This window comes from Convolutriloba macropyga, chromosome 3 (genome assembly GCF_964194025.1).
Source record: "Convolutriloba macropyga chromosome 3, txConMacr16.3, whole genome shotgun sequence".
Classification (NCBI taxonomy): Eukaryota; Metazoa; Xenacoelomorpha; order Acoela; family Convolutidae; genus Convolutriloba; species Convolutriloba macropyga.
Window position 1 is genome coordinate 73886801 of NC_134470.1, and position 25836 is coordinate 73912636.

General features: G+C 41.9%; 1 protein-coding gene across 3 annotated transcripts in view; it reads right to left on the reverse strand.

Moving 5' to 3' along the window:
- Positions 1-25836, reverse strand: part of LOC142336447 (poly(A) polymerase beta-like) — a 60140-nt gene that overhangs the window by 25566 nt on the left and 8738 nt on the right. For all 3 annotated transcript variants that reach the window (XM_075385290.1, XM_075385288.1, XM_075385289.1), the window contains exons 2-3: positions 3200-3391; positions 1786-2180 (exon numbers count right to left, since the gene is read on the reverse strand). In XM_075385290.1, the coding sequence (XP_075241405.1) occupies positions 1786-2180; positions 3200-3391 (587 nt within the window). The remainder of the gene's footprint in view (positions 1-1785; positions 2181-3199; positions 3392-25836) is intronic.

A 25836-nucleotide genomic window follows, 5' to 3' on the forward strand; every position in this document is an offset into this window, starting at 1 on the left:
CCGTAAATTATAGAGAGCGACTAACACAGAATTGAATTGGAGCCACCCACGCGATAAAAAATCTATTTTAAATATAAATAATTCCATTTTTTTAAAAAAACGGTACTTATTACATATTAGTTTAGTCGCATTGCTTCATTAGTATAGCTTTTATAATACAGGAGTCCTCCTTTGATCTCGAAAATATTTTGAGTGAGGTGAGTCATTAATGATACAAAGTTTTATCACATTGGCCGGCTATTACTCGCTGCTTATGAGTATAATAAAGGGACACAAAATCAATTGGTGAGTGGCATCAAAAGATTACACAAATTTATGTTTTGAGGTTTAGGGCGTTAAGCAATGTAAAACGAAGAATAAACGACAGAAAAAAACAAAAAAGCCGGCAGATCGCCGAAAAACAGCACCGTTGACGCGCTTGATGCAAATCGGGATTGAAACAGAAAAAAAAGGAAATTTAATTTTAAGTTTATTGCATTAGTGCAACAACCTAATGCACTATGACTCAATGACCCTAGTTTATCGGTTTATCCCGTCTCTTTTAATTTTGATCTTTTGACTTTGACAGTATTCACCTCATTGCATAATTGAATGCGTGAAAGAATTTCAAATCCATTCAGTTAAAAACAGTGAGTGAAGTAAGTCAGAAATCAAACGTAAAAATTGTGACTTATGTAAAACCAAAAACGTGATCAAGAGGTAAAGCAAATTTTAAAAAAGAGAGAGAGCCTTTTTTAAATAATAGCCGTTGAGAGGCTGACGGCGGCTATTAAACATGATCAATGCAATATAGCTACGCTCAGCTTACAGCTTCGCAGCTATAATAAGCTCAAAAGCTTTCAAAATATCACACATGAACAGAAAACTCTGCTCATATCGCGGAATATTTAGATCTTTTGGTTTTGCTCTCACATGAACGCGGCAGAAACAGAAAACGGCCCAATCTTCTATTTTGTTCACTATTCTGATCTAAACTATTAGTTTTCAAACTTTCTGGTTCAAATACACTCAAATATAAGTATTGATAAGAAAGGCGCTCCAATAAAAACTACCATACGATTAATAATAGCCTCGATGTAACTATAAAAGATACTTTTAATGTAGTCGTCGCCCATTGTGACGCTATCCTGGTAGATATCTTGATTCCGAGAAGGAAAATTCCTAAGAAAATCAACATACGATTGTAATTCTTAACCTAAGAAGAACATGAGTCTAAGAAACGTAAAATTTAAACGATTAGATTATCTTGGCGCATTTAAAGGTCTTTGTTAACTTTGCGACTGATAAGAAAAGACTGAGCTTTAGGGCACTGGATCAATACGAAACTAAAATGTCCAGTTAATATCGATTCTAACATGATTCATTTCGTGGCGAATTGGATTTTGAAATATTTTTTAGCCTTTTCAAAAGTTAATTTAGCTGCATTTTTAATTGAATGATTAAACACAGCATTCATGACCAACGCATAACAGTTGAAATGGATCAAAGACTTTTAAAAAATTACAACCGACTGAGGTCGTTCGAAATTTGTTCAAGAGAAATGCCGAGCTTCTGATTGTACCCGCGCGGGGAAGCGGGCGGAATTCTTAACTGGCTATGGTAAATCAACCAAATGATTCAAAAATAAAGGCATAAAGATCTTTATCGACCAATTAAATGGTTGAAATTAAGCAATGATGATTTTGAGTGACTTCTGTTAAGATTTTAAGCCAGCCTTATAGATCGAATGTCTACTGTGTACACGCAATTTTTTGAGCTATTAATTTACGTAAACCTTGAACTAACCAGCAGTTAAAAACTAGGAAAAATTTTTCCACCAATGTTGCGGGAGCTGCTCTGGGGTAAAGCTGACACACTCTAGCGACCAACATGGCCCAAGACACACCACCTAAGAAGCCCAACACGTTGCTGTAAATTCCTTTCCTCCTTGCCCAAAGTTTGATGACATGTAAGGTTAGTCTGAAAGCGTCTCTATCGGGAACTAGTCGGAGGATCTCGTCAGTAACTCTGGTTCCGTTCAGGGAACGAACACAAGATATGTGAAGATTCTTCAGGATCTCTTCGTTACTAAGGTCTGTTTCGTCAGTTACTGTTTGCATGCCCAGACGGGCGAACAAGATATCCATTTCGATAGTTCCAAAGTATAGCTTAATTACAGGCACAAAAGCGTCTTCCACTGCCTAAATAAACATGGAAACGAGGTATTAACTCCTCAAAACAGTCGCTTGGGTTATCAAATTTATTTATTTGAACAGCATCGAGTTTGTGGTGAAAACCTAAGGACCAAAGTCACACAAACTATTTGCAATATTAATCTCAGCGAAACGCTCAAAAATGTGCAGTTTTCACAATCCTTTTTAAAGTATAATGTGCGTCATAAAACCTCAACTTAGGATTCCAACATTATTAAAAAGTAATGTAAGCTATTAATAATTTTGGTTCCGGCGTAATCGCAGTGGAACAGCATTAGGCTACTGCGGCCTATTCTCAGCTGCCCTTTTCCTTATTATTCCCCACATTTCAGACTGTTCTTATTATGAGCAACATTGCTCTTTTTTGGTGACTATGGCCACTTTTTTTGCGTCTGAAACTTTCACGTGGTACCATTATTGCAGCCAACATTGGTCAGGCTATGGTCAACCTGAAGCTATAGTTAAGTAAGCGCTCATCCTCACACACAGCTTCACGGAGGCAGGGGATTGACCTCTCAATCATTGGCGTGTGAATCACACACCTTACCTCTCGGCTATCACGTCACATTAATGATGAATCAACAGAGTGTACGCTGCCCGTGTAAATTTCTGCTTCGAAAACAAATCCCACCGAAAACAAACCCACTTAATTTCAGATAGGATATAAACCACCACTTACTATTGACGAGCTCCGCATTTAGAGTGGTTGGCCATTCCTGTCGGGCAATGAATTGAAACTACCACAAACGAAATAATTATCACGACCAAAACTCTGGGGGTCTATTACCTATGGGGGCCTATTACCTAGGCCCTGTATATTTATATGCCATCTAGGAAAATAAAATTTTTTTAAGTATTATTTTGTATATCATTAGTGCACGTAAGCTATAACGTAAAAAAATAATTGGTTCAACAAATTTGAGTCTCTGAAGTTAACGTTTATCTATGATTTCAGAAGACAAAAAGAATTATAACAGCAACAATTATCGATCAAATGCAGCACTCACCCGCAGACTACTGACTTCCGGATGGCTGTTGAGCTTGTCAAAGAAGGAGTTGAAGAAGTCGTCTCTCTCAACGTGTCTTGGAGCGACAAGTAGTGTGTCAATATCTGCTCCCTTTGTGTGCACCCCAAGTCTGTAGGACCCGAAAGTAAACAATTTGCCACCAACTCTATCCACTAAGTTTTCTGGCAGGTTCTGAAATAGGTTAGCATTATAATTGTCTACTACGTCTCGCCACAGCTTCCAAACCTCTTATAATAGTCAATATGAAAGAAAAAACTGACAGATTAGATAAAAAGTGGTAGCGTGAACTGTGACTACTGTCACCTAGATAAAACTTCATTACGAGTACAACGATTGAGTAATGCAAACTGTTTTTCGAAAACTTCTTTATAGAAACTACAATTAAGACTCCGAAAACCCAAAGATTTAACATTTTACAACTATTATGCGGGTCCGCCCAACGATCAGTTACTAAAAATAATAATAATTTTGCTTCTGCGTAATTGCAGCGGAGCAGCATTAGATTTTTAGTCTGCAGTGCATCAACAGTACCCTGTTCTCAGTTGTCCTTTTCTATTATAGATATATTTCAAACATATTTAAGTTGAGTCATATTTCACAACACAATGGCTGACAGCCTATGAAAAACCGGTTGCGGAAAAACCCCCAACTTCATTTTAGGAAATGAACCCCCAAGGAAAAAAACGCCCATGGAAAAAACCCCACTTTACTATTGAAGAGCTGCAGATTTAGCGCGTTTGGCCATGCCTCGCGGGCCATGGCCATGCCTTAGCGGCCCGTGGGACTTGATATGAAATTATCACATCCGAACAAATTATCACGACCGAAATTCAATTTTAAAATGGGCGTTTAATTCAGAGGGGGTTTATTTCCGTACGGTAACAACAAGGTGGTCTTTTAGAAATTCCTAAAATGACCTATTCATAATGACCAATTTACCTAGTTTCTTTCACTCACAAGGTCAAACTGATAGTTATCTTTGCATAGAACTGTGCGATTTAGTATTGTAACTCAAGTGGAAAAACGATAAATGTAAACATAAACGACTAACGTCGGGCGGATTGCTCTCAAATGGCCGGCGAGCGGTCGGCTTAGGCATTAGCCAGCTGGGGCTTAGGGATGCTAACTATGGAGGGCGGGGGGGGGGAACGCGTGAGTGAGAGGGGGAGGGGGGTCAAGCAATCAATGGGGGTAGGGTTGCGAAGGCTAGATCAGAGGGGGTTAAAACTGACAGGTGGAATAGGGTGGACAATAGGCGTTGTGCAGAGGGGGTGACTGAAGGGGTTAAACTTTTAAGATTAAGAACCTCCCTTCACCCAATGAAATTGTCTCCTCAAAACAATTGACTACTGAGCTGAAAGGCTCTAAAAGAACTTGATGCCCTATGGGCGCTACCCCTTTATCCCGATTTTGAGGATGAAAAGTCAAATGGGTCAGACAAAAATCGGTCAAGCAAAGAATTGCAAAAAGACCACAGGACTAATACAATTGCTACAAACTTCGTTTGAGATTAATTAATAAAAATGTAACCGAATGATCTTGGACTAATTTTTCTCATACAAGGGGGACGAGGAGCTTCTGACTGCATCCTTTTTACAGTTTCAAATGTGAAAACTCGAAAAGATCAATTTGCTAACGTCGGGCAAATTGCTCTCAAATGACCGGCAGGCGGATGACTTCATTAGGAGCTAGCCACGGGTGGTGGGAGCTGCACCGGGGGCGGATTGGGATGGGCACCAGTTGGGTGGGGGGCAATAGTGGGGGGGGGGGTCTTCAACCTCTAAGCACCGCTCTTCACATCATAAGTATAAGTCTCCAAAATAGTTTCAGCAGTAACAAAGCAGTTGGCGCCACTTCAAAGCAGCTACAAAAACCATCAGACAGAAAGAAATGACCTTTGAAACTGAAAAAACCTAGAATTTGTCAAAACTCAAAAACAGTCAAAACTGAAAACTTTTTACAAGTTGGGACCGAAATTTTGTACACCCCCCCATTTTTGGAAGGGAAAACCCGAGCAACCTGAGGTTATGGCACAAGGTTATGGTTACCTCTAAGCTACTCGTGGACGCAACGAACGTTATCGCATCAGACCCACAAGTGTGGCTATTTGCACTTATATGGTGCAAAAATGACATTTTTCAATATTTTGTCGTTTATTGTTAAATTTCTCAAATTGTTTATTTTATACTTTAGGTGATCATTAAAGGTCAAATACCGTATATTCGAGGCATTCAGAGCTACGTAAAAACCATCCGTGCTTATGTCAATAAAATTAAATATGGCAGTAATTTGATATTTGCTATGTAAACAATGACCTAAATCATTTTCTTGATTTAGAAATCAGAAAGAAGTATCATTGATGTTATAAATGATTAAAATTTGCTCATTCACTTTAGCCAAATTGTTTGATTAGTGAAACCGAATTGTATTTAGAACCATTAGAAACTGTTATACAGAGCAGTTGGCTCTCATATTGACTAAAAATTGATTCTTTAGCAACTTTAGTCTTTTTTGCTAAGTTTTGATAGATCTTAAGCTCTTGCGAGATTTAAGTTATTTGAGCTTACTTGACGCGAAGTTAGCAACATCACTAACACTGGCTGAAGTTTCACAAACTTCAGCACGAGATTGAACATAGACTATCACAAAGGATTTTCTTAACTTCAATCAACAAAATTAAAGTTACAGTCCTTCAATACGTCCGAGCGACTAATTATTTCGACGATGTCGTAAGTCAATCGAACCCTGTGAAAAACCAGTCGGGTGTAAAACTCGAGAACCAGGATGTGATATAACGGTTCCGCTGAGATTCTTGAGCAGCCGCAACATTTGGTCCGCCGACCCGGGCAACAACACGATCAACATCTTCGATTCAATTTGGTGGACCAGGACGAAATTTCTACTATGGCCAGCAAAAGTCCCAGTAGACACTGAAAAACAGTTGATTGGAAGACGAGTGGTCAACTGAAGACGTTAGAGAAGGAGGAAGCTGACCTACTCAAATTGTTCTCCAGACGCCTCACCGAACAAGAAGGCTACCTGACAGAAAACAAAACAATGACTGTCGAAGGTGCATATCGAGTCTTCTTCGAGACGTACGACAACTTAGAAGCCAACAGAAAGCAGCGAAGGTTATTATTGAAGCCAAAGTATTTAGAAGCTTACGACAATGACACCAAGCGTACGTTTGAAGAAAAGAGCAAAGATTTGAGATGGGTAGTTGAGACATCGAAAAATTTTGCACAGAAATCGTCGGTTATTGTGACGACACATTTCGAGCATACAAAACAGTGAAAGCTGCTCATTCAATTGAGAGTGAACTATCAAGTTTGGAGAAGTTAAAACTAAAAACTGGAGCGACTCCGAAAAACATACATCGCGTAATCAGTTGGAACGGTTAGTCGAAAAACTAGATGAAATCTACGCAGAATCAATTCAAACGATAAAGCAAGAATATCGCTCCCGAGAGCTTGTGGGTTTCAGCAATATTAGGAGTCACTATCGAGACCTGATCAAGCAGTACGGGCAGAGCAAGGATTGTGGAAACCAAATATCGTTAGTGTCATCCCCATCGGCTGGTGATAAAGACCCAAACGGGACCGTAAATGATACAGGAAATGGAGCAGTAGAGAAAGCTGAAGAGAATGTCGAGGTCTCTTCAAGGCATTCTGCTACACAAGCAAGCAGAAAACAACCCAGTATTGCCAACTCGCGATCATCGAGAAGACGATAGATTGACGAAATGAAGCTCGAAAACCTAAGAGCTAAGAAAGAAACAGAGCAACGACTGCGAGAGCGGCAGTTGAAGTTAGAACAGGAGCATGAGGAAATGGAACTACGTCGACGAAAGGAACAACAAGAACAAGAATTACGTCTAAAGTTGCAACAAGAAGACGAGTTACGTTTGCGACAACATGAACGAGAGCTCGAAAACGAAGGAAAGAAAGCTGAAGCCGACGAAGAGCAAAGGCGCATGGAAATTGAACTGACAAAAGGAAGTTCATGCGCATCTGGGTCACAGGTACACGACTTAGAAAGTGTTGGCTTTAGACGCAATCTAGAAAGAACTGCAGGCTGGGAAAAATCAGTGGCCCAACATTCTGGCGCTAGTCGACAACTATCTCCCAATGTTGTGATCGACCCTCCTAAGAACGTCACACAGGACAGAGGTGACAAACGCTTCAGCGCCTACCCAAAAACTACAACGTTGTTCCAACCGGGTGCAGGACTTTTCTCAGCGCAACTGCAAGATTCGAGCATTCTCAAGAAACCAGAAATCCCTAAATCAATTAGGGTAACAGAACAGACGCTTTTTTCCAAGACGACGTTCCAGTGACAAGGACCGTCAGCGTTCCAAAAATAGGCAGAGAAGCCAGAGTCCCAAGCACAACTCTTGCAACAGATCGATACATAGCCAAAACCAAACAACAGCGAGCCAAGCTACCCCACAAGTAATTTACCAACCGAGTGGTGACCCACGAGGATTAACTTAAGCTAACGGAATTCTCAGGACACCCCATGGAGTGGCCCGAATAGGCAGAATTTTTCTATGTCATTGTGCATCAAAAGCGGCTGAGCGTCACTGAGAAGATGCAGTATCTGAAGATTAGCCTCATTGGTCAGGCGAAAGCTGCAATTTCAGGACAGGGTTTCACAGGCATACTATCAAGCCTCGGACATTCTCTGCAAAAAGTTTAGCAGACCGAGAGTCATTGTTAAATCTCAACTCAAGAATATGTACACATATCCTCCAGTTAGACACGATGATTCCAGTAGCATCGTTCGATTTTCAAACGTAGTCACAAACAGTTAACGTTTTGACTCGACTCGGATTTCAGCATGTTCTGGAGTCGGAGGGAGTTCTGAGTTCAACGACCAGAAAACTTTCCCCTCAATTTCAGGAGCAGTGGCTAAGACATCAGGAAACCATTGACACTGACGTCAAAGCTGGTTATGTCCGCAAAGTCCAACAGTTCTGAGTTCAACGACCAGAAAACTTCCCCTCAATTTCAGGAGCAGTGGCTAAGACATCTACAGGATCATCGACTACTAGCAGCAAACTAGATTGTTTTCAAAAACTGGTTAGAATCAACTGCTTTCATAGATGAAGACTTGTAAGCCCAAACAAACCCTAAGTTTCAAAACCGCGAAAAACCGAAAACTAGTACTTTTGCATCCAATGCTGATGATTTTACCAAAACAAAGAATTCAGAATGTCCGGTCATTTGGAAGACGAACAGAGAGCAATCAAAACATTGGAGCAAACAACTCGATTCACCGGTGAAAGAAACGAAGTTGGACTTCTATGGCGAGAAGAGGAAGTAAAGTTACCAAAACTTCTACTCTGCTATGGGGCAGCTCAAGACCCTAGAACGACGCCTACGGAAAGATGATATGTTGCGAAAGCGTTATCAGGAAACCATTGACACTGACGTCAAAGCTGGTTATGTCCGCAAAGTCCAACAGTCCTGAGTTCAACGACCAGAAAACTTTCCCCTCAATTTCAGGAGCAGTGGCTAAGACATCTACAGGATCATCGACTACTAGCAGCAAACTTGATTGTTTTCAAAAACTGGTTAGAATCAACTGCTTTCATAGATGAAGACTTGTAAGCCCAAACAAACCCTAAGTTTCAAAACCGCGAAAAACCGAAAACTAGTACTTTTGCATCCAATGCTGATGATTTTACCAAAACAAAGAATTCAGAATGTCCGGTCATTCGGAAGACGAACAGAGAGCAATCAAAACATTGGAGCAAACAACTCGATTCACCGGTGAAAGATACGAAGTTGGACTTCTATGGCGGGGAGAGGAAGTAAAGTTACCAAAACCTCTACTCTGCTATGGGGCAGCTCAAGAACCTAGAACGACGCCTACGGAAAGATGATATGTTGCGAAAGCGTTATCAGGAAACCATTGACACTGACGTCAAAGCTGGTTATGTCCGCAAAGTCCAACAGTTCTGAGTTCAACGACCAGAAAACTTTCCCCTCAATTTGAGGAGCAGTGGCTAAGACATCTACAGGATCATCGACTACTAGCAGCAAACTTTCAAAAACTGGTTAGAATCAACTGCTTTCACAGATGAAGACTTGTAAGCCCAAACAAACCCTAAGTTTCAAAACCGCGAAAAACCGAAAACTAGTACTTTTGCATCCAATGCTGATGATTTTACCAAAACAAAGAATTCAGAATGTCCGGTCATTCGGAAGACGAACAGAGAGCAATCAAAACATTGGAGCAAACAACTCGATTCACCGGTGAAAGAAACGAAGTTGGACTTCTATGGCGAGAAGAGGAAGTAAAGTTACCAAAACCTCTACTCTGCTATGGGGCAGCTCAAGAACCTAGAACGACGCCTACGGAAAGATGATATGTTGCGAAAGCGTTATCAGGAAACCATTGACACTGACGTCAAAGCTGGTTATGTCCGCAAAGTCCAACAGTCCTGAGTTCAACGACCAGAAAACTTTCCCCTCAATTTCAGGAGCAGTGGCTAAGACATCTACAGGATCATCGACTACTAGCAGCAAACTTGATTGTTTTCAAAAACTGGTTAGAATCAACTGCTTTCATAGATGAAGACTTGTAAGCCCAAACAAACCCTAAGTTTCAAAACCGCGAAAAACCGAAAACTAGTACTTTTGCATCCAATGCTGATGATTTTACCAAAACAAAGAATTCAGAATGTCCGGTCATTCGGAAGACGAACAGAGAGCAATCAAAACATTGGAGCAAACAACTCGATTCACCGGTGAAAGATACGAAGTTGGACTTCTATGGCGGGGAGAGGAAGTAAAGTTACCAAAACCTCTACTCTGCTATGGGGCAGCTCAAGAACCTAGAACGACGCCTACGGAAAGATGATATGTTGCGAAAGCGTTATCAGGAAACCATTGACACTGACGTCAAAGCTGGTTATGTCCGCAAAGTCCAACAGTTCTGAGTTCAACGACCAGAAAACTTTCCCCTCAATTTGAGGAGCAGTGGCTAAGACATCTACAGGATCATCGACTACTAGCAGCAAACTTTCAAAAACTGGTTAGAATCAACTGCTTTCACAGATGAAGACTTGTAAGCCCAAACAAACCCTAAGTTTCAAAACCGCGAAAAACCGAAAACTAGTACTTTTGCATCTAATGCTGATGATTTTACCAAAACAAAGAATTCAGAATGTCCGGTCATTCGGAAGACGAACAGAGAGCAATCAAAACATTGGAGCAAACAACTCGATTCACCGGTGAAAGATACGAAGTTGGACTTCTATGGCGGGAAGAGGAAGTAAAGTTACCAAAACCTCTACTCTGCTATGGGGCAGCTCAAGAACCTAGAACGACGCCTACGGAAAGATGATATGTTGCGAAAGCGTTATCAGGAAACCATTGACACTGACGTCAAAGCTGGTTATGTCCGCAAAGTCCAACAGTTCTGAGTTCAACGACCAGAAAACTTTCCCCTCAATTTGAGGAGCAGTGGCTAAGACATCTACAGGATCATCGACTACTAGCAGCAAACTTGATTGTTTTCAAAAACTGGTTAGAATCAACTGCTTTCACAGATGAAGACTTGTAAGCCCAAACAAACCCTAAGTTTCAAAACCGCGAAAAACCGAAAACTAGTACTTTTGCATCTAATGCTGATGATTTTACCAAAACAAAGAATTCAGAATGTCCGGTCGTTCGGAAGACGAACAGAGAGCAATCAAAACATTGGAGCAAACAACTCGATTCACCGGTGAAAGATACGAAGTTGGACTTCTATGGCGAGAAGAAGAAGTAAAGTTACCAAAACCTCTACTCTGCTATGGGGCAGCTCAAGACCCTAGAACGACGCCTACGGAAAGATGATATGTTGCGAAAGCGTTATCAGGAAACCATTGACACTGACGTCAAAGCTGGTTATGTCCGCAAAGTCCAACAGTTCTGAGTTCAACGACCAGAAAACTTTCCCCTCAATTTCAGGAGCAGTGGCTAGGACATCTACAGGATCATCGACTACTAGCAGCAAACTTGATTGTTTTCAAAAACTGGTTAGAATCAACTGCTTTCATAGATGAAGACTTGTAAGCCCAAACAAACCCTAAGTTTCAAAACCGCGAAAAACCGAAAACTAGTACTTTTGCATCCAATGCTGATGATTTTACCAAAACAAAGAATTCAGAATGTCCGGTCATTTGGAAGACGAACAGAGAGCAATCAAAACATTGGAGCAAACAACTCGATTCACCGGTGAAAGAAACGAAGTTGGACTTCTATGGCGAGAAGAGGAAGTAAAGTTACCAAAACTTCTACTCTGCTATGGGGCAGCTCAAGACCCTAGAACGACGCCTACGGAAAGATGATATGTTGCGAAAGCGTTATCAGGAAACCATTGACACTGACGTCAAAGCTGGTTATGTCCGCAAAGTCCAACAGTTCTGAGTTCAACGACCAGAAAACTTTCCCCTCAATTTCAGGAGCAGTGGCTAAGACATCTACAGGATCATCGACTACTAGCAGCAAACTTGATTGTTTTCAAAAACTGGTTAGAATCAACTGCTTTCATAGATGAAGACTTGTAAGCCCAAACAAACCCTAAGTTTCAAAACCGCGAAAAACCGAAAACTAGTACTTTTGCATCCAATGCTGATGATTTTACCAAAACAAAGAATTCAGAATGTCCGGTCATTCGGAAGACGAACAGAGAGCAATCAAAACATTGGAGCAAACAACTCGATTCACCGGTGAAAGAAACGAAGTTGGACTTCTATGGCGAGAAGAGGAAGTAAAGTTACCAAAACTTCTACTCTGCTATGGGGCAGCTCAGGACCCTAGAACGACGCCTACGGAAAGATGATATGTTGCGAAAGCGTTATCAGGAAACCATTGACACTGACGTCAAAGCTGGTTATGTCCGCAAAGTCCAACAGTCCTGAGTTCAACGACCAGAAAACTTTCCCCTCAATTTCAGGAGCAGTGGCTAAGACATCTACAGGATCATCGACTACTAGCAGCAAACTTGATTGTTTTCAAAAACTGGTTAGAATCAACTGCTTTCATAGATGAAGACTTGTAAGCCCAAACAAACCCTAAGTTTCAAAACCGCGAAAAACCGAAAACTAGTACTTTTGCATCCAATGCTGATGATTTTACCAAAACAAAGAATTCAGAATGTCCGGTCATTCGGAAGACGAACAGAGAGCAATCAAAACATTGGAGCAAACAACTCGATTCACCGGTGAAAGAAACGAAGTTGGACTTCTATGGCGAGAAGAGGAAGTAAAGTTACCAAAACTTCTACTCTGCTATGGGGCAGCTCAGGACCCTAGAACGACGCCTACGGAAAGATGATATGTTGCGAAAGCGTTATCAGGAAACCATTGACACTGAAGTCAAAGCTGGTTATGTCCGCAAAGTCCAACAGTTCTGAGTTCAACGACCAGAAAACTTTCCCCTCAATTTCAGGAGCAGTGGCTAAGACATCTACAGGATCATCGACTACTAGCAGCAAACTTGATTGTTTTCAAAAACTGGTTAGAATCAACTGCTTTCATAGATGAAGACTTGTAAGCCCAAACAAACCCTAAGTTTCAAAACCGCGAAAAACCGAAAACTAGTACTTTTGCATCCAATGCTGATGATTTTACCAAAACAAAGAATTCAGAATGTCCGGTCATTCGGAAGACGAACAGAGAGCAATCAAAACATTGGAGCAAACAACTCGATTCACCGGTGAAAGAAACGAAGTTGGACTTCTATGGCGAGAAGAGGAAGTAAAGTTACCAAAACTTCTACTCTGCTATGGGGCAGCTCAAGACCCTAGAACGACGCCTACGGAAAGATGATATGTTGCGAAAGCGTTATCAGGAAACCATTGACAATGACGTCAAAGCTGATTATGTCCGCAAAGTCCAACAGTTCTGAGTTCAACGACCAGAAAACTTTCCCCTCAATTTCAGGAGCAGTGGCTAAGACATCTACAGGATCATCGACTACTAGCAGCAAACTTGATTGTTTTCAAAAACTGGTTAGAATCAACTGCTTTCAAAGATGAAGACTTGTAAGCCCAAACAAACCCTAAGTTTCAAAACCGCGAAAAACCGAAAACTAGTACTTTTGCATCCAATGCTGATGATTTTACCAAAACAAAGAATTCAGAATGTCCAGTCATTCGGAAGACGAACAGAGAGCAATCAAAACATTGGAGCAAACAACTCGATTCACCGGTGAAAGATACGAAGTTGGACTTCTATGGCGAGAAGAGGAAGTAAAGTTACCAAAACTTCTACTCTGCTATGGGGCAGCTCAGGACCCTAGAACGACGCCTACGGAAAGATGATATGTTGCGAAAGCGTTATCAGGAAACCATTGACACTTACGTCAAAGCTGGTTATGTCCGCAAAGTCCAACAGTTCTGAGTTCAACGACCAGAAAACTTTCCCCTCAATTTCAGGAGCAGTGGCTAAGACATCTACAGGATCATCGACTACTAGCAGCAAACTTGATTGTTTTCAAAAACTGGTTAGAATCAACTGCTTTCATAGATGAAGACTTGTAAGCCCAAACAAACCCTAAGTTTCAAAACCGCGAAAAACCGAAAACTAGTACTTTTGCATCCAATGCTGATGATTTTACCAAAACAAAGAATTCAGAATGTCCGGTCATTTGGAAGACGAACAGAGAGCAATCAAAACATTGGAGCAAACAACTCGATTCACCGGTGAAAGAAACGAAGTTGGACTTCTATGGCGAGAAGAGGAAGTAAAGTTACCAAAACTTCTACTCTGCTATGGGGCAGCTCAAGACCCTAGAACGACGCCTACGGAAAGATGATATGTTGCGAAAGCGTTATCAGGAAACCATTGACAATGACGTCAAAGCTGGTTATGTCCGCAAAGTCCAACAGTTCTGAGTTCAACGACCAGAAAACTTTCCTCTCAATTTCAGGAGCAGTGGCTAAGACATCTACAGGATCATCGACTACTAGCAGCAAACTTGATTGTTTTCAAAAACTGGTTAGAATCAACTGCTTTCAAAGATGAAGACTTGTAAGCCCAAACAAACCCTAAGTTTCAAAACCGCGAAAAACCGAAAACTAGTACTTTTGCATCCAATGCTGATGATTTTACCAAAACAAAGAATTCAGAATGTCCAGTCATTCGGAAGACGAACAGAGAGCAATCAAAACATTGGAGCAAACAACTCGATTCACCGGTGAAAGATACGAAGTTGGACTTCTATGGCGAGAAGAGGAAGTAAAGTTACCAAAACTTCTACTCTGCTATGGGGCAGCTCAGGACCCTAGAACGACGCCTACGGAAAGATGATATGTTGCGAAAGCGTTATCAGGAAACCATTGACACTTACGTCAAAGCTGGTTATGTCCGCAAAGTCCAACAGTTCTGAGTTCAACGACCAGAACTTTCCCCTCAATTTCAGGAGCAGTGGCTAAGACATCTACAGGATCATCGACTACTAGCAGCAAACTTGATTGTTTTCAAAAACTGGTTAGAATCAACTGCTTTCATAGATGAAGACTTGTAAGCCCAAACAAACCCTAAGTTTCAAAACCGCGAAAAACCGAAAACTAGTACTTTTGCATCCAATGCTGATGATTTTACCAAAACAAAGAATTCAGAATGTCCGGTCATTTGGAAGACGAACAGAGAGCAATCAAAACATTGGAGCAAACAACTCGATTCACCGGTGAAAGAAACGAAGTTGGACTTCTATGGCGAGAAGAGGAAGTAAAGTTACCAAAACTTCTACTCTGCTATGGGGCAGCTCAAGACCCTAGAACGACGCCTACGGAAAGATGATATGTTGCGAAAGCGTTATCAGGAAACCATTGACACTGACGACAAAGCTCGTTATGTCCGCAAAGTCCAACAGTTCTGAGTTCAACGACCAGAAAACTTTCCCCTCAATTTCAGGAGCAGTGGCTAAGACATCTACAGGATCATCGACTACTAGCAGCAAACTTGATTGTTTTCAAAAACTGGTTAGAATCAACTGCTTTCATAGATGAAGACTTGTAAGCCCAAACAAACCCTAAGTTTCAAAACCGCGAAAAACCGAAAACTAGTACTTTTGCATCCAATGCTGATGATTTTACCAAAACAAAGAATTCAGAATGTCCGGTCATTCGGAAGACGAACAGAGAGCAATCAAAACATTGGAGCAAACAACTCGATTCACCGGTGAAAGAAACGAAGTTGGACTTCTATGGCGAGAAGAGGAAGTAAAGTTACCAAAACTTCTACTCTGCTATGGGGCAGCTCAGGACCCTAGAACGACGCCTACGGAAAGATGATATGTTGCGAAAGCATTATCAGGAAACCATTGACACTGAAGTCAAAGCTGGTTATGTCCGCAAAGTCCAACAGTTCTGAGTTCAACGACCAGAAAACTTTCCCCTCAATTTCAGGAGCAGTGGCTAAGACATCTACAGGATCATCGACTACTAGCAGCAAACTTGATTGTTTTCAAAAACTGGTTAGAATCAACTGCTTTCATAGATGAAGACTTGTAAGCCCAAACAAACCCTAAGTTTCAAAACCGCGAAAAACCGAAAACTAGTACTTTTGCATCCAATGCTGATGATTTTACCAAAACAAAGAATTCAGAATGTCCGGTCATTCGGAAGACGAACAGAGAGCAATCAAAACATTGGAGCAAACAACTCGATTCACCGGTGAAAGAAACGAAGTTGGACTTCTATGGCGAGAAGAGGAAGTAAAGTTACCAAAACTTCTACTCTGCTATGGGGCAGCTCAAGACCCTAGAACGACGCCTACGGAAAGATGATATGTTGCGAAAGCGTTATCAGGAAACCATTGACACTGACGTCAAAGCTGGTTATGTCCGCAAAGTCCAACAGTTCTGAGTTCAACGACCAGAAAACTTTCCCCTCAATTTCAGGAGCAGTGGCTAAGACATCTACAGGATCATCGACTACTAGCAGCAAACTTGCTTGTTTTCAAAAACTGGTTAGAATCAACTGCTTTCATAGATGAAGACTTGTAAGCCCAAACAAACCCTAAGTTTCAAAACCGCGAAAAACCGAAAACCAGTACTTTTGCATCCAATGCTGATGATTTTACCAAAACAAAGAATTCAGAATGTCCGGTCATTCGGAAGACGAACAGAGAGCAATCAAAACATTGGAGCAAACAACTCGATTCACCGGTGAAAGATACGAAGTTGGACTTCTATGGCGAGAAGAGGAAGTAAAGTTACCAAAACTTCTACTCTGCTATGGGGCAGCTCAGGACCCTAGAACGACGCCTACGGAAAGATGATATGTTGCGAAAGCGTTATCAGTAAACCATTGACACTTACGTCAAAGCTCGTTATGTCCGCAAAGTCCAACAGTTCTGAGTTCAACGACCAGAAAACTTTCCCCTCAATTTCAGGAGCAGTGGCTAAGACATCTACAGGATCATCGACTACTAGCAGCAAACTTGATTGTTTTCAAAAACTGGTTAGAATCAACTGCTTTCATAGATGAAGACTTGTAAGCCCAAACAAACCCTAAGTTTCAAAACCGCGAAAAACCGAAAACTAGTACTTTTGCATCCAATGCTGATGATTTTACCAAAACAAAGAATTCAGAATGTCCGGTCATTTGGAAGACGAACAGAGAGCAATCAAAACATTGGAGCAAACAACTCGATTCACCGGTGAAAGAAACGAAGTTGGACTTCTATGGCGAGAAGAGGAAGTAAAGTTACCAAAACTTCTACTCTGCTATGGGGCAGCTCAAGACCCTAGAACGACGCCTACGGAAAGATGATATGTTGCGAAAGCGTTATCAGGAAACCATTGACACTGACGTCAAAGCTGGCTATGTCCGCAAAGTCCAACAGTTCTGAGTTCAACGACCAGAAAACTTTCCCCTCAATTTCAGGAGCAGTGGCTAAGACATCTACAGGATCATCGACTACTAGCAGCAAACTTGATTGTTTTCAAAAACTGGTTAGAATCAACTGCTTTCATAGATGAAGACTTGTAAGCCCAAACAAACCCTAAGTTTCAAAACCGCGAAAAACCGAAAACTAGTACTTTTGCATCCAATGCTGATGATTTTACCAAAACAAAGAATTCAGAATGTCCGGTCATTCGGAAGACGAACAGAGAGCAATCAAAACATTGGAGCAAACAACTCGATTCACCGGTGAAAGATACGAAGTTGGACTTCTATGGCGAGAAGAGGAAGTAAAATTACCAAAACCTCTACTCTGCTATGGGGCAGCTCAAGACCCTAGAACGACGCCTACGGAAAGATGATATGTTGCGAAAGCGTTATCAGGAAACCATTGACACTGATGTCAAAGCTGGTTATGTCCGCAAAGTCCAACAGTTCTGAGTTCAACGACCAGAAAACTTTCCCCTCAATTTCAGGAGCAGTGGCTAAGACATCTACAGGATCATCGACTACTAGCAGAAAACTTGATTGTTTTCAAAAACTGGCTAGAATCAACTGCTTTCATAGATGAAGACTTGTAAGCCCAAACAAACCCTAAGTTTCAAAACCGCGAAAAACCGAAAACTAGTACTTTTGCATCCAATGCTGATGATTTTACCAAAACAAAGAATTCAGAATGTCCGGTCATTCGGAAGACGAACAGAGAGCAATCAAAACATTGGAGCAAACAACTCGATTCACCGGTGAAAGAAACGAAGTTGGACTTCTATGGCGAGAAGAGGAAGTAAAGTTACCAAAACTTCTACTCTGCTATGGGGCAGCTCAAGACCCTAGAACGACGCCTACGGAAAGATGATATGTTGCGAAAGCGTTATCAGGAAACCATTGACAATGACGTCAAAGCTGATTATGTCCGCAAAGTCCAACAGTTCTGAGTTCAACGACCAGAAAACTTTCCCCTCAATTTCAGGAGCAGTGGCTAAGACATCTACAGGATCATCGACTACTAGCAGCAAACTTGATTGTTTTCAAAAACTGGTTAGAATCAACTGCTTTCATAGATGAAGACTTGTAAGCCCAAACAAACCCTAAGTTTCAAAACCGCGAAAAACCGAAAACTAGTACTTTTGCATCCAATGCTGATGATTTTACCAAAACAAAGAATTCAGAATGTCCGGACATTCGGAAGACGAACAGAGAGCAATCAAAACATTGGAGCAAACAACTCGATTCACCGGTGAAAGATACGAAGTTGGACTTCTATGGCGAGAAGAGGAAGTAAAGTTACCAAAACCTCTACTCTGCTATGGGGCAGCTCAAGACCCTAGAACGATGCCTACGGAAAGATGATATGTTGCGAAAGCGTTATCAGGAAACCATTGACACTGACGTCAAAGCTGGTTATGTCCGCAAAGTCCAACAGTTCTGAGTTCAACGACCAGAAAACTTTCCCCTCAATTTCAGGAGCAGTGGCTAAGACATCTACAGGATCATCGACTACTAGCAGCAAACTTGATTGTTTTCAAAAACTGGTTAGAATCAACTGCTTTCATAGATGAAGACTTGTAAGCCCAAACAAACCCTAAGTTTCAAAACCGCGAAAAACCGAAAACTAGTACTTTTGCATCCAATGCTGATGATTTTACCAAAACAAAGAATTCAGAATGTCCGGTCATTCGGAAGACGAAGAGAGAGCAATCAAAACATTGAAGCAAACAACTCGATTCACCGGTGAAAGATACGAAGTTGGACTTCTATGGCGAGAAGAGGAAGTAAAGTTACCAAAACTTCTACTCTGCTATGGGGCAGCTCAGGACCCTAGAACGACGCCTACGGAAAGATGATATGTTGCGAAAGCGTTATCAGGAAACCATTGACACTGACGTCAAAGCTGGTTATGTCCGCAAAGTCCAACAGTTCTGAGTTCAACGACCAGAAAACTTTCCCCTCAATTTCAGGAGCAGTGGCTAAGACATCTACAGGATCATCGACTACTAGCAGCAAACTTGATTGTTTTCAAAAACTGGTTAGAATCAACTGCTTTCATAGATGAAGACTTGTAAGCCCAAACAAACCCTAAGTTTCAAAACCGCGAAAAACCGAAAACTAGTACTTTTGCATCCAATGCTGATGATTTTACCAAAACAAAGAATTCAGAATGTCCGTTCAAAGCTGGACAGCACGAAATCTGGAGTTGTAAGAAATTCAAATCAATGAAGCTGAATGAACGACAAGAACACGTGCAGAAGTTCAGACTGTGTTTTAATTGCCTGAGACCTGGTCATCGTTCAACGGATTGCAAAAGCAGAAATTGCAGCATGCCCAATTGTTGATGACGACACAGCAACCTTTTGCACAGTGACTTCTCAAAGAAGGAGGCTACAACAAGTGCCTCAGATGCTACGACAGCAGTAGCAACAATGATCACACAAGGAGGACTCCCTGTAGTGCGTGAAAAAAAGGTGAATGGAAACCACAGCCTGAGCGTGCAGGCAATGTGTGATACGGGATCCTCAATCTCATTTGTGGACAAGTCAATTGTATCTACAATGCAGCTGCAAGCTGAAAAGTGCCTTTGTCAGTAGCAGAAATCCACGGATCACAAGATGTCAAGACAGAAAGTGCCGAGAGCGGTTTGAGCGCACGAGAAGTCTCGACCATTGACAACAGTGCAATTCTATGTTCACGAGAAACTGAAGTTGGGTGACCAGATTGTAGATCTGCAAGGGTTGAAAGATCGGTACCCACATTTGAAGAACTTGCCAAATCAGAGCTACAATCTAAACGAAGTTCAAGTAAATCTTGGACAAGACTGCTACGACATCCATCACCAATTGGAATTCAAGAAGTCAGAAGACAAAGCTGCACCATGGGCAGTGAAATCAAAGATTGGCTGCGTCTTAAGTGGTCCGCTACCAGCGAAACAGGCAGCAAATCTTGCCACAACAGCAATATCAATTGCAGATGATAAACTAGCAAACCAGTTGAGTAATTGGTGGGATATCGAATTCTACGCCTAAAACTGTGATGTCACCGGTCATTCGGAAGACGAACAGAGAGCAATCAAAACATTGGAGCAAACAACTCGATTCACCGGTGAAAGAAACGAAGTTGGACTTCTATGGCGAGAAGAGGAAGTAAAGTTACCAAAACTTCTACTCTGCTATGGGGCAGCTCAAGACCCTAGAACGACGCCTACGGAAAGATGATATGTTGCGAAAGCGTTATCAGGAAACCATTGACACTGACGTCAAAGCTGGTTATGTCCGCAAAGTCCAACAGTTCTGAGTTCAACGACCAGAAAACTTTCCCCTCAATTTCAGGAGCAGTGGCTAAGACATCTACAGGATCATCGACTACTAGCAGCAAACTTGATTGTTTTCAAAAACTGGTTAGAATCAACTGCTTTCATAGATGAAGACTTGTAAGCCCAAACAAACCCTAAGTTTCAAAACCGCGAAAAACCGAAAACTAGTACTTTTGCATCCAATGCTGATGATTTTACCAAAACAAAGAATTCAGAATGTCCGTTCAAAGCTGGACAGCACAAAATCTGGAGTTGTAAGAAATTCAAATCAATGAAGCTGAATGAACGACAAGAACATGTGCAGAAGTTCAGACTGTGTTTTAATTGCCTGAGACCTGGTCATCGTTCAACGGATTGCAAAAGCAGAACTTGCAGCATGCCCAATTGTTGATGACGACACAGCAACCTTTGGCACAGTGACTTCTCAAAGAAGGAGGCTACAACAAGTGCCTCAGATGCTACGACAGCAGTAGCAACAATGATCACACAAGGAGGACTCCCTGTAGTGCGTGAAAAAAAGGTGAATGGAAACCACAGCCTGAGCGTGCAGGCAATGTGTGATACGGGATCCTCAATCTCATTTGTGGACAAGTCAATTGTATCTACAATGCAGCTGCAAGCTGAAAAGTGTCTTTGTCAGTAGCAGAAATCCACGGATCACAAGATGTCAAGACAGAAAGTGCCGAGAGCGGTTTGAGCGCACGAGAAGTCTCGACCATTGACAACAGTGCAATTCTATGTTCACGAGAAACTGAAGTTGGGTGACCAGATTGTAGATCTGCAAGGGTTGAAAGATCGGTACCCACATTTGAAGAACTTGCCAAATCAGAGCTACAATCTAAACGAAGTTCAAGTAAATCTTGGACAAGACTGCTACGACATCCATCACCAATTGGAATTCAAGAAGTCAGAAGACAAAGCTGCACCATGGGCAGTGAAATCAAAGATTGGCTGCGTCTTAAGTGGTCCGCTACCAGCGAAACAGGCAGCAAATCTTGCCACAACAGCAATATCAATTGCAGATGATAAACTAGCAAACCAGTTGAGTAATTGGTGGGATATCGAATTCTACGCCTAAAACTGTGATGTCACCGGTCATTCGGAAGACGAACAGAGAGCAATCAAAACATTGGAGCAAACAACTCGATTCACCGGTGAAAGAAACGAAGTTGGACTTCTATGGCGAGAAGAGGAAGTAAAGTTACCAAAACTTCTACTCTGCTATGGGGCAGCTCAAGACCCTAGAACGACGCCTACGGAAAGATGATATGTTGCGAAAGCGTTATCAGGAAACCATTGACACTGACGTCAAAGCTGGTTATGTCCGCAAAGTCCAACAGTTCTGAGTTCAACGACCAGAAAACTTTCCCCTCAATTTCAGGAGCAGTGGCTAAGACATCTACAGGATCATCGACTACTAGCAGCAAACTTGATTGTTTTCAAAAACTGGTTAGAATCAACTGCTTTCATAGATGAAGACTTGTAAGCCCAAACAAACCCTAAGTTTCAAAACCGCGAAAAACCGAAAACTAGTACTTTTGCATCCAATGCTGATGATTTTACCAAAACAAAGAATTCAGAATGTCCGTTCAAAGCTGGACAGCACAAAATCTGGAGTTGTAAGAAATTCAAATCAATGAAGCTGAATGAACGACAAGAACATGTGCAGAAGTTCAGACTGTGTTTTAATTGCCTGAGACCTGGTCATCGTTCAACGGATTGCAAAAGCAGAACTTGCAGCATGCCCAATTGTTGATGACGACACAGCAACCTTTGGCACAGTGACTTCTCAAAGAAGGAGGCTACAACAAGTGCCTCAGATGCTACGACAGCAGTAGCAACAATGATCACACAAGGAGGACTCCCTGTAGTGCGTGAAAAAAAGGTGAATGGAAACCACAGCCTGAGCGTGCAGGCAATGTGTGATACGGGATCCTCAATCTCATTTGTGGACAAGTCAATTGTATCTACAATGCAGCTGCAAGCTGAAAAGTGTCTTTGTCAGTAGCAGAAATCCACGGATCACAAGATGTCAAGACAGAAAGTGCCGAGAGCGGTTTGAGCGCACGAGAAGTCTCGACCATTGACAACAGTGCAATTCTATGTTCACGAGAAACTGAAGTTGGGTGACCAGATTGTAGATCTGCAAGGGTTGAAAGATCGGTACCCACATTTGAAGAACTTGCCAAATCAGAGCTACAATCTAAACGAAGTTCAAGTAAATCTTGGACAAGACTGCTACGACATCCATCACCAATTGGAATTCAAGAAGTCAGAAGACAAAGCTGCACCATGGGCAGTGAAATCAAAGATTGGCTGCGTCTTAAGTGGTCCGCTACCAGCGAAACAGGCAGCAAATCTTGCCACAACAGCAATATCAATTGCAGATGATAAACTAGCAAACCAGTTGAGTAATTGGTGGGATATCGAATTCTACGCCTAAAACTGTGATGTCACCGGTCATTCGGAAGACGAACAGAGAGCAATCAAAACATTGGAGCAAACAACTCGATTCACCGGTGAAAGAAACGAAGTTGGACTTCTATGGCGAGAAGAGGAAGTAAAGTTACCAAAACTTCTACTCTGCTATGGGGCAGCTCAAGACCCTAGAACGACGCCTACGGAAAGATGATATGTTGCGAAAGCGTTATCAGGAAACCATTGACACTGACGTCAAAGCTGGTTATGTCCGCAAAGTCCAACAGTTCTGAGTTCAACGACCAGAAAACTTTCCCCTCAATTTCAGGAGCAGTGGCTAAGACATCTACAGGATCATCGACTACTAGCAGCAAACTTGATTGTTTTCAAAAACTGGTTAGAATCAACTGCTTTCATAGATGAAGACTTGTAAGCCCAAACAAACCCTAAGTTTCAAAACCGCGAAAAACCGAAAACTAGTACTTTTGCATCCAATGCTGATGATTTTACCAAAACAAAGAATTCAGAATGTCCGTTCAAAGCTGGACAGCACAAAATCTGGAGTTGTAAGAAATTCAAATCAATGAAGCTGAATGAACGACAAGAACATGTGCAGAAGTTCAGACTGTGTTTTAATTGCCTGAGACCTGGTCATCGTTCAACGGATTGCAAAAGCAGAACTTGCAGCATGCCCAATTGTTGATGACGACACAGCAACCTTTGGCACAGTGACTTCTCAAAGAAGGAGGCTACAACAAGTGCCTCAGATGCTACGACAGCAGTAGCAACAATGATCACACAAGGAGGACTCCCTGTAGTGCGTGAAAAAAAGGTGAATGGAAACCACAGCCTGAGCGTGCAGGCAATGTGTGATACGGGATCCTCAATCTCATTTGTGGACAAGTCAATTGTATCTACAATGCAGCTGCAAGCTGAAAAGTGTCTTTGTCAGTAGCAGAAATCCACGGATCACAAGATGTCAAGACAGAAAGTGCCGAGAGCGGTTTGAGCGCACGAGAAGTCTCGACCATTGACAACAGTGCAATTCTATGTTCACGAGAAACTGAAGTTGGGTGACCAGATTGTAGATCTGCAAGGGTTGAAAGATCGGTACCCACATTTGAAGAACTTGCCAAATCAGAGCTACAATCTAAACGAAGTTCAAGTAAATCTTGGACAAGACTGCTACGACATCCATCACCAATTGGAATTCAAGAAGTCAGAAGACAAAGCTGCACCATGGGCAGTGAAATCAAAGATTGGCTGCGTCTTAAGTGGTCCGCTACCAGCGAAACAGGCAGCAAATCTTGCCACAACAGCAATATCAATTGCAGATGATAAACTAGCAAACCAGTTGAGTAATTGGTGGGATATCGAATTCTACGCCTAAAACTGTGATGTCACCGGTCATTCGGAAGACGAACAGAGAGCAATCAAAACATTGGAGCAAACAACTCGATTCACCGGTGAAAGAAACGAAGTTGGACTTCTATGGCGAGAAGAGGAAGTAAAGTTACCAAAACTTCTACTCTGCTATGGGGCAGCCCAAGACCCTAGAACGACGCCTACGGAAAGATGATATGTTGCGAAAGCGTTATCAGGAAACCATTGACACTGACGTCAAAGCTGGTTATGTCCGCAAAGTCCAACAGTTCTGAGTTCAACGACCAGAAAACTTTCCCCTCAATTTCAGGAGCAGTGGCTAAGACATCTACAGGATCATCGACTACTAGCAGCAAACTTGATTGTTTTCAAAAACTGGTTAGAATCAACTGCTTTCATAGATGAAGACTTGTAAGCCCAAACAAACCCTAAGTTTCAAAACCGCGAAAAACCGAAAACTAGTACTTTTGCATCCAATGCTGATGATTTTACCAAAACAAAGAATTCAGAATGTCCGTTCAAAGCTGGACAGCACAAAATCTGGAGTTGTAAGAAATTCAAATCAATGAAGCTGAATGAACGACAAGAACATGTGCAGAAGTTCAGACTGTGTTTTAATTGCCTGAGACCTGGTCATCGTTCAACGGATTGCAAAAGCAGAACTTGCAGCATGCCCAATTGTTGATGACGACACAGCAACCTTTGGCACAGTGACTTCTCAAAGAAGGAGGCTACAACAAGTGCCTCAGATGCTACGACAGCAGTAGCAACAATGATCACACAAGGAGGACTCCCTGTAGTGCGTGAAAAAAAGGTGAATGGAAACCACAGCCTGAGCGTGCAGGCAATGTGTGATACGGGATCCTCAATCTCATTTGTGGACAAGTCAATTGTATCTACAATGCAGCTGCAAGCTGAAAAGTGTCTTTGTCAGTAGCAGAAATCCACGGATCACAAGATGTCAAGACAGAAAGTGCCGAGAGCGGTTTGAGCGCACGAGAAGTCTCGACCATTGACAACAGTGCAATTCTATGTTCACGAGAAACTGAAGTTGTGTGACCAGATTGTAGATCTGCAAGGGTTGAAAGATCGGTACCCACATTTGAAGAACTTGCCAAATCAGAGCTACAATCTAAACGAAGTTCAAGTAAATCTTGGACAAGACTGCTACGACATCCATCACCAATTGGAATTCAAGAAGTCAGAAGACAAAGCTGCACCATGGGCAGTGAAATCAAAGATTGGCTGCGTCTTAAGTGGTCCGCTACCAGCGAAACAGGCAGCAAATCTTGCCACAACAGCAATATCAATTGCAGATGATAAACTAGCAAACCAGTTGAGTAATTGGTGGGATATCGAATTCTACGCCTAAAACTGTGATGTCACCGGTCATTCGGAAGACGAACAGAGAGCAATCAAAACATTGGAGCAAACAACTCGATTCACCGGTGAAAGAAACGAAGTTGGACTTCTATGGCGAGAAGAGGAAGTAAAGTTACCAAAACTTCTACTCTGCTATGGGGCAGCTCAAGACCCTAGAACGACGCCTACGGAAAGATGATATGTTGCGAAAGCGTTATCAGGAAACCATTGACACTGACGT